General features: G+C 47.3%; 1 protein-coding gene across 1 annotated transcript in view; it reads left to right on the top strand.

The window, feature by feature from the left end:
* PRIMA1 (proline rich membrane anchor 1) overlaps positions 1-9465 on the top strand; it is a 97641-nt gene extending 88176 nt beyond the window's left edge. Inside the window, exon 4 of the mRNA XM_007944512.2 lies at positions 9363-9465. Coding sequence (XP_007942703.1) covers positions 9363-9465 — 103 coding nt within the window. The remainder of the gene's footprint in view (positions 1-9362) is intronic.
* Positions 9466-10299: the final 834 nt, after the last annotated feature.

Raw genomic sequence — 10299 nt, 5'->3', positions numbered from 1 at the left:
AGCCATCGATTTGCCATTAAGCTACTTGACAGCCATTTCCTTCTAATTTACAAGGTATTGGCTGCAAGACCAATTAAGGGCTGCAGATCATTTTGGCCGATGGTTAATTGCAGACAGTAGCAAGTGGGTGGCTTCCTGGGCGTCTGCCTGGGCGTGCCTATACACACATATTGCTTGGCTCTGGGGCTCATCAGCTCTTTGTGGTGAGCCACTTCAGCAGAACAGCATGCTTGGAGGCCCACGTGTCTTTGATAGTGTCTTCAATAGGGTTGCGTGGTAAGTCAGCATTGGTCCACAAAGACTTATAGAGCACCTACTTAATTTTCTATTGAGTCTATGATTCAGGAAAGACTAGACTAGGGGTTGGGGAGGAGATAAGCAAGACATAGTTCCTGTCCTCCCCCTGCTCGTGGAGGAAGGAGATTAAACCCACCAACTCTAAACTAAAGCAGTTGCCGTGGACTCAACTCTGACTCCTGGTGGCACCATGTGTTGCAGAGTCAAACTACATATGCTCCATAGAGTCTTCATGAATGTCACCTTTTGGAAGCAGATCACACGGCCTTTCTTCTCCTGAGCCTCTGAGTGGGTTGGACCTTTTGTTTAGTAGCTGAGTGATTGACCATTTGTGCCACCCAGGAACTTAGAGTCAACACACATGTTGTTGCTGTTAGGTGCCGTCAAGTCAGCTCCAACTCACAGTGACCCTGTATACAACAGAATGAAGCACTGCCCAGTCCTGAGGCACCCTCACAATGGTTGCATGCTTGAGCCCATCATTGCAGCCACTGTGTCAGTCCATCTCGTAGAGTGTCTTCCCCTTTTTGCTGACCCTCTACTTCACCAAGCGAGATATCCTCCTCCAGGGAATGGTCCCTTCTGACAACGTGACCAAAGTAGGTGAGATGAAGTTGGGCCATTCTCACTTCCAAAGAGCATTCTGGCTGTACTTCTTCCAGGACAGATTGGTTCGTTCTTCTGGCAGTCTTTGGTATTTTCACAATTCAAAAGCATTGACTCTTCTTCGGGATCCCTTATTCATTGTCCAGCTTTCATGTGCATGGGAAGTGATTGAAAATAGCATGGCTTGGGTTAGGTGCACTTTTGTCTTCAAAGAGACATTTTTGCTCTTTAGCACTTTAAAGAGGTCTTTTGTAGCAGATCTGCCCAGTGCAATCCCATGTCTGATTTCCTGATTTCTGCTTCCATGGTTGTTGACTATGGATCCAAGTGAAATGAAATCCCTGACAACTTCAGTCTTTTCTCCCTTTATTCTTATGTTGCTTATTGGTCTAGTTATGAGGATTTTCATTTCTTTATGTTGAGTTGTAATGCATACTGAAGACTATAGTTTTTGATCTTCATCAGTAAGTGCTTCAAGTCATCTTCACTTGTCGCAAGCAAGGTTGTGTCATTTGCATATTGCAGGTTTTTAATGATTCTTCCTCCAAACCTGATGCCATGTTCTTCTTCATATAGTCCATCTACTCAGATTATTTGCCCAGAATACAGATTGGATAAGTATGGTGAAAGGATATAACCCTGACACACATCCTTCCTGATTTTAAACCATGTTGTATTCCCTTGTTCTGTTCAAACAGCAGCCTCTTGGTCTATGCACAGTTCCCTCATGAGAACAGTTAAGTGTTCTGGAATTCCATTCTTCTCAATGTTATCCATAATCCAAGTCAATAAAACACAGGTAGACATCTTTCTGGTATTCTTTGCTTTCAGGCAAGATCCATCCGACATCAACAGTAATATCCATCATTCCACATTCTCTTCTGAATCCACCTTGCATTTTTGGAAGTTCCCAGTCAATATCCTGCTGCAACCATTTTTTAATTATCTTCAGCAAGATCTTACTTGCATGTGATATTAATGATATTGTTAGATAATTTATACATTCTGTGGGATCACCTTTCTTTGGAATGGGCACAAATATCACTCTTTTCCAGTCAGTTGACCAGGTAGCTGTCTTCCAAATTTCTTGGCATAAATGAGTAAGCACCTCCAGCACTGTTGAAACATCTCAATGGGTATTCCATCAATTCCTGGAGCCTTGTTTTTTGCCAATTCCGTCAATCAGCTTTGACTTCTTCCTTCAATACCGTTAGTTTTTGATCATATGCTATCTCCCGAAATAGTTGGACAATGATCAATTCTTTTTGATGCAGTGACTCTGTGCATTCTTTTCATTTCCTTTTGATGCTTCCTGCATCATTCAATATTTTCCCCATAAAACCCATCAATATTGCAACTCGAGGCTTGAATTTTTTCTTCAGTTCTTTCAGTTTGAGAAATGCCAAGTACGTGCTTCCTTTTTGTTTTCTAACTCCAGGTCTTTGCACATTTCATTATAGTACATTACTTTGTCTTCTTGAGCTGCTCTTTGAAATCTTCTCTTCAGTTCCTTTATTTCAACATTTCTTCCATTCACTTTAGCTATTCTCCATTCAAAGGCAAGTTTCAGAGTCTCTTTTGACATCTGTTTTTGTCTTTTCTTCCTTTCCTGTCTTTTTGATGACTGTTTGCTTTCTTCATGTATGACATCCTTGATGTCATCCCACAACTCATCTGGTCTTCAGTCATTGGTGGTCAATGCAACAGATCATTTTTCAGACGGTCCCTAAATTCAGATTGGATATAATCAAGATCTTATTTTGGCTCTTGTGGATTTATTTTCATTTTCTTGAATTTGCATATGAGCAATGGGTAGTCTATCCCAAAGATTGAGGATGGTGGTGTGGATTTCTGAGAGCAGCCATGGATCTTGAGGCCATTATGATTAGAAAAGTGTGGACAGAGCTCTGTACATTCATTACCACCTTTTAATTTCATTTTTATCAGAGTAACATATGCACATAGTTTAAAATGTCAAATGCGCCACAAAGCTTTCAAGGGAAATGGTAGACGCCTGACTTTGCCTTCTTCTGCTCCGTGTCTCGTTCTTGAGAGGTGAGAGCAATTGCTTTTAACTCTTAATTGTGCCTTCTGGCATTTTCTCCATATTCTACATGATGCAGATACTGTTGTGGAATATTTTTTCCATTTGTAAACATTATCTATTGAATTTTTACTATGGAATTATGCAAGGTTCAGAGTCTTTACCCTGTCCACAGACACATAAAACACTTCCCCTCTTCCCATCCTCCACCTGTTTTGTTGGTTGTCATGGAGTCAGTTTCAACTCATGGTGATGCCAATTGTGCAGAGTAGAACTGCTTCATTGGGTTTTCAAGGCCATGACCTTTTATAAGCAGATTGCCAGGACTATGATCTGAGATGCCTCTGGGTGGATTCGAACTGTCTTTTGTCTAGTAGTCAACCACTTAAACTTTTGCACCACCTAGGGACTCCTCTCCATGTGTAGGGCCCGATGTGGGGCCCGATGACTTTTCAGTGTTTACTGTGACTATGCAATTACTAGGACCTCTGGTAGCATAGTGGCACTTGACTGCTAACCAGAAGGCTGGCGGTTCAAACCCACCAGCCACTCCTTGGAAGGAAGATGGGGCAATCTACTTCCATAGTGATACTGCCTCAGAAACCCAAGGAGGGGTTGCTATGAGTCGGGTCCCACTTGAGGGCACATAACAACAACAACAACATGCAATTACTGTTCACAACTGAGCCACATAGTATACTATGATTTGCTTCCTTTCCTGAAATTAGCAATGCCTTCTCTCAATGTGGTCAAATATATTAGGTAATCATCTGTTGGTTCCATTCTTGTCTTGGGGACCTGTTCCCCCTCCCTCCCCCCAAAGACTTCATCCTCCTTTCCAGATAGACTGGTGGCTCTAGGCCTGTTGTACAATTGGGCTGTGATTCTCTTCTCTTACAGTCTCCAGGCTGGATGGGCCTAAAGGTTCCACTCAGGGAACTTAGTACACTCAGCTCACTCTCTCCCACTCCAGCCCTGCACCTCTTTAGTTTCACCCCATCATGGAATTTTCCCAACATCTTTTCTGCATTAAGACTCAATAGAAAATTTGTCAGTGAAATTGGTTTCTCTTTTAGAATTTACATTTTTTGGGGGTAGGGAGCTTTTGGGTGGCCCAGAGAGATTCTTTCTGAATGTGTGGCACAAAGGGCTGACTTGGTTACCTGGGACAGCTGGACTGCCGTGGAAGGGTGGGCAATGAGTTTCCTGGGAAGTCCAAGCAACAAGGAGCGTCCTGGTCATGGGTCCGCCCCCTTGTTTTAGAGATGAGGAAACAGGCTTGAATGGAGAAGAGAAATGGCTCAGGTCACCCAGGTTTCCAGCCAGGCCCTGACTTCTGGTTGAACTCCACCCCTGTGGTCACTGAGTCCTCCTAGAGCTCCTGCTGACCAGTGAATACCCCTCATCTCTTCAATTGAGTCCTGTGGTTTGTGCCTCAACAGCCCACTCACACACCACTTCCATCCCAAGATGACGTCCTAGACAGACGAGCTCTCTCTTCCCTGCCCAGGTGCTGGAGTTGCAGCTCTCCCCAAGTGGACATTTCTGCTTCCTGCTGTAGTCAGGTGTAATGCTGGTGTTCACATGTGTGTGCACGTGTATGTGTGTGTAGCAGTCATCTTGTCTTATTTATCTCCCTTCCCACAGAGCCTGGCATGGTGCCCAGCATATAGTAGCTATTCAGTGATGGTCTCTGCAGAGTGAATGGAGGCTTGTTTATGTTGACTTGCCAGATTCTACCTTTTAAACTGACAAACTCTATTTAGAATTTCAGTAAACTCCTATTTTTTTAGTGTCCATCTGGATGAGTGAAGTGAAATCTACTTTTAGGGTAAATAACACATGTCCAATTTTAAATGCCTGGCCCAACCCCTTCACTCATTTCTGTCTTCTCTACCCTCTGCCATCTCTGCTTCACTTCCTCCAAGCCCCTGTCACCTCATTCTCTTCCATACAAAAACTCGAGGCCACGCACACTGACTCAACAGCCCTCCTCCCTGCTTCTGAGCAACACAGCCTCCTTCCCACCTGCACATGACACACACTCAGGATGGTAGTGCCTCAAAGGTGCCCTTACCATCTGCCCCCTAGGACATACTGCTGTGTCGTGGCCATCCCAGCCCTCTCCTCCTGGGCCCTGCTCTGGTCTCTAGTGAAACCATAGAGTCAGTGTCAATGGAGGAGCAAGGAAGAGGAGGTCAGCTAGGCCAAGGGTCAGCAGAAAGCAACAAGAGTCAGACATTGGTGGAACCTCTTCATGCATCCCCAACTCACCATGAACTTCCAGAAGTAAGAACTTCACCTTGAATGCTTCTTGGACTGCTGTAGGGTCAAGACTGGGGTTCTCTCATGGACTAAACCCTCTTTAGCCAGGTTGGGGCCCAGCGCAGTAACAGGATGCTCAAGAGCCAGCCATTCCCATCCACCCCTCCTCATTCCCACCCCTCTACCTTCATGTGATGCCCCCCCCCCCATGCACACACTCCAACTAGTGTCTCTGGCAAGAAGTCCAGATTCCCAAGTCTGGTTGTGCTGTGAGTCAATTAAGCATTGGTATCATGCAAGGAAGGACATCTTTTGGTCAAGTGCTAGGCATTGGTGCATGGCTTTGTCTGCTTGGACCAATTTACTTCCTCGTGGACCTTGGCTGACTCAGGGAGCTATTTCTTATGGTTTGTTGCAGAATCATTTCACAATCTTCTAACTCCTAGGGCTAGGGCTCTTTCCCCCTGGGCCTTCCTGCCATTTTCCAGGTTGTCTGGCTTGGGATTTTTTTTTTTTTCCCCTAGTTCTGGTCTCCAGGTGGGGGACCACCTCCTACAGGCAGAAATCCTGAACACATTTGTGAAGGTCAACTCCTAAACATGGCCAAGAATTTCACTTATCTTTCTCTTGGTTTTAGGAACCAGGCAATTTAGGAAGCTAGTCATGGCCATCTTTGCCTGGACTGAGGTGAAAATGTCCGTCTATGGTTTAGCAAGACCAAGCTGGGTCCTAGTACCTCTCAGCATTTCCAGAGCCCTACGGGGGGCACAGTAGGTAGGAAGTCTGTGCAAACGAGACAATGATGGCTCCTGCCAGCTAACTAGAGCTCCCCACTGACACATTTCCAATAGCAATACTGATATCTAACACTTATTGAGCACTTACTAAAATACTAAGTGTTGGACATGTATTAACATATTAATAATCCTCAGAACACTATGAAATGGGCACCATTGTTGTGCTCAATTTATAGACAAGAAAACTGAGGCGCAGAGAGGTTAGTAGCTTGCCCTAGGTCACACAGCTAGAAAGTGGTGAATCTGGTGTTGGCTGAGCTGTGGCATTTGCCCCCCAGCTCTTCTGCTGTCACCTCCAAGTGCCCGGCTTGGGAGAGGGCAGGTACAGGGTGGGGAAGGGCAAAGCCATCTCCTTCTCTAGGTAAAACCCAACTTCCATGGGTCTCTAGCAAGTCCCTGAAAGGCTCTGGGAAGGGATTCAGGTAGCAGAGTGGTGAGGAGTCAGCTCCAGGGGGCGGGAGTGGAGCAGCTCAAGTCCACATCTCAGGAAGGCCTACCGGCAACTATCCTCTCCCTTCACTGGGCTCAGTCTCTGGAATGTTCCAGTCTGGGTACTGGGCCAGCAAAGGTACCTTCTTTGTTAGGTGGGATCCTTGCTCAGAGCCCCTTGCCCTGTAGCTTGCTTCCTCCTTGGCCCTCTGAGCCACCACTCCCCCTGAAGGTCCCAGGAGCACAGGCTCTCACAGCCAGCTGTGGGGAGATCTCACTCCTCTCCTGCCAAGAGAAATCCACCTTCCCACCCTCACTTTAACATGAGGAAAACATGTGTCCTACTGGTTGCCTGTTTCTATGGGGACTCCAGACCCCTTTGTTGTTTTGTTGATTATCCACTCTCAAAAGCCCGTTAGCCATATCTCCCATGACCTGGATGCATTATAGTTGATTTTCTTTATACCTTAACCCAAGATTTAATATATATTAAAGAGAAATGCAGTGTGACTTTAGGCCCAGGGTTTTTGGCCAGTGGGAATTTTCTGGAACCCTGAGTCTGATGTCTATTCTCTCCCTTGTACACTGATGAAAAATTTAGGAATCCTACTTCAGTTCTTCAGTGGCTTCATGGGGAGGGTACAGCACTACCACCCCTACCCCAGTTTTCCAGGCCATTCAAACTCCGAGTCAGAAGTTAAGTCCATCTAGAAATATCAGAGCTGCCTCCAGAGTCTTGGAGAAGGGGAAGAGGGCCAGGAAAGGCAATGGAGGAGATCGGAGGCCGAGGCAGACAAGGCTCAGGGGCAGAAATGGGATGCAGCAGGCCTCTCCCACAATCCAGGTGCTCTTCTGAGGAGCCCTGTTAACAAACAAGGCCACATGTCTGAGCCCAACAAGCCTGGAGGTTTTAGAAGGTGTACGTGGTCATCTACATAAATGAGGCCCTCAGCTCCATAAGGTTGGGGTGTGCTGGCTTCTTGGGGGATTCTGCAGAATTTCTTTGACTCTCCCAGAGAGGGGTAGAGACTTTCCCCAAATGATCTGACCGTGGAGCCCGTTTTCAGGGGAACACCTTCTGGGAATGTTGATTTCATGGACTGACTTGTGGACTAGGAGATGGCAGTGGTGGGTGATGTCCAAGTGCCACCACAAACCAGCTAGGGGTCCTTGGGCAAGTCACAGCTCTCTGTAAGCCTCAGTTTCCCCTATGAAATGAATCTCTTAACTCCAGGCCTAGCTTCTTCAGAGAACCGTGGTAAGAAGGAATGTGAAAATACTAGTCTTTTGTGCAAAACACGATATTCCACAGACTGAAGCATTAGTTTGCACCTTGCATTGCCAGAAGAAGGCACAGTGACTGGGCATGACCAGCCCAGACGAAGTGCATTTGGGTTTCTTTACTTATTTTGTGAGCTGTTTCCACTGCAGGAGAAAAGGGGGCCATTTCTAGATTTGATTTCAGTGTATTATCTCTGAGTGAGTTTATGCCTGATAATCCCACCCCATGAACCAACTGATAATGACCTCATAGACCCTCCCCCCACCCCAAAACTAATTCAGAATGGCCTTTATCCCATAAGCATCAAACTAGTCACCAAATACCTGTCCTCTTGTTGGGTTTGGAAAGGCTAGGGGGACATTTGAGAAAGGAGTAGCCATCCCCATGCTTTGGACAATGGCCATAAATGTTCAATTTAGAGAATATACAATAAGAGCTAATTCAGACTCAGTCTTTGGTCACTGGGGACACAGGTGATTCCTGAGCAATCGTCCCATGACCATCAAATCCACCAGGAGACAGTTGTTTGAGGCATGGAATTGAGCTATGTGTCATGTACTGCTCAGATCAGGAAGGCGGGAGGCCAAAGTCCTCCTGGAAGACTCGAGGTAGCAGGTAGCAGGTAGTGTGAGTCTGCAGCCATAAAGTTGTTGTTGTTATGTGCCATCGAGTTGAACCTGACTCATACGATCCCCTCCTTGGGTTTCCGAGGCAGGATCACTATGGAAGTAGATTGCCTGATCTTCCTTCCAAGGAGTGGCTGGTAGGTTTGAAGCGCAGCCATAAGGTAGCACTGTGAATTCAGAACTTCAGTGAGTGGTAGGTGTCTTCTCAAAGCCTCCCTCCCAGATATTCCTGACCCCTTTTCTGCATAGGGAGAATAGCTTTTGTGGTTAAGTGGCCTCTGGCCATCTGGGTCAGCGTGAAGTGTTCATTGACCACCACTCCACCACCATCACCATCAGTCCCATCATCCCCATCATTGTCATCACCACCATTATCACACACCACAATCACCACTTCCACTACCATCTTCAGCTCCATTATCACTATCCTATTACCATCCAATACTACCACCACTCCCACCACCATTGCCACTACCAGCACCATCAGTCCTACCATCACCATCAACCCTATCACCACCACAATCAACCCTACCATCACCACCATCAACAAACCACTGTTACCACATTCACCACCGCTCTCATCAGCACTACCACCATTGCCACCATCACCATCTCTACCACCACCATAACCTTATTCCTACCTCCACTGCCATCACCACAACCATTACCCCCAGCATCACCATTATTGTCATCCCTTTCATCACATTTTTCATTTGCCTTAACCACAATGAGGTCAGACTGTATCTCTCCTCTGTTAATTGTCTGTTCATTCATAATCAAAGCCATCAATCTCAACTACATCCTGACTTGCATGACCAATTATACAATTACCCTAGTTAAGACCATATCCAGCTTCTGCCTGACCCCACAAGGACCAGCAGCCCAGGGATACTAACCCAGGAAAGAACCTGGTGGGCTTCCTGCTGGGAGTCTCAGGGGCACTTACTGGGAGGCAAGGTGTACCCTACACTTGTTGCTAACTAATGAATGTCCTCGCCTCCTCTACCCACTTCCAGGAAACCATTGAGAAAAGATGAAAATGGCACCAGTGTCGCTGAGTACCCCATGACCTCCTCCCAGAGCAACAAAGGGGTGGACGTGAACAACGCAGTGGTGTGAGTCTGCAGCCCTGGACCCACTGGCCAGAGGCACACCTTGTGGCACTATGGACATGGGAAGGCAGGGGGACACAAGCAGACCCTGGGCTCGTCCAGGACTTCCTGGCCTTGCAGCCCGCACGTCTCCTGAAGAGGAAACCATCCACCTCCCAGTCCTGCCCCCATCAGCCCGCCAGCCTGGGCAGCTCGACGCAGGCCTGCACCAGGTTCCCCCTGCATGCAGCCCACAGCAGCGTCACTACCTGTGGCTCTTCACAGCTCATCTCTGTATTGTGCGTAATCTGCTGACCGTTCCCCAGCTGCTGTCTAAACACATGCTCGGGCAGGAAGGCAGGATGGTAGGGTGACTCTCTCTGTCTACCTGTCTGCTAGAACAAGGAGGCATCCCCGTTAGCCAAAAGGCAGGCACCCCAGGGTCCACCCCTGGCTGAGACCCTCCCAACCCCCAGGAAGCCCACCTCCTTCTCTGTTAACCCTGCAGCTCCCTTCAGAAGCCACTGGCACAGCCCTGAGACCCCTTCAAGGTGCTTCACACATCTGCATCACCTGCCCCTTCCCAGCTGCCATTTCCTCAGTGCCCGTCTTCTCTTCCTTTCCTACCAACACTTGGGCCGGGCCTGCTTGCTGGGCCCTGCAGCTACCTGATCAACCCTCTTGAGCAGCAAAGCTCATTTACACTCAGGGTGGTCCTGACCTTCTGGAGTGACAGTGACTCCCTGAGGTGCCCTTGGCCAGGGTCACCGGGAAGGGCAGAGGCTACTACACCTGTTTTTAGACACATTCCCAGACCCCACAGTGAAAGAACTGAGCATCCATGTGAGCCAGGCCCTGCCTT

This window comes from Orycteropus afer, unplaced genomic scaffold (genome assembly GCF_000298275.1).
Source record: "Orycteropus afer afer isolate SDZICR_OR568_19922 unplaced genomic scaffold, OryAfe1.0 scaffold00127, whole genome shotgun sequence".
Taxonomy (NCBI): Eukaryota; Metazoa; Chordata; class Mammalia; order Tubulidentata; family Orycteropodidae; genus Orycteropus; species Orycteropus afer.
Note: the sequence above shows the minus strand (reverse complement) of the source record. Positions and strands in the feature narration are given on the sequence as shown.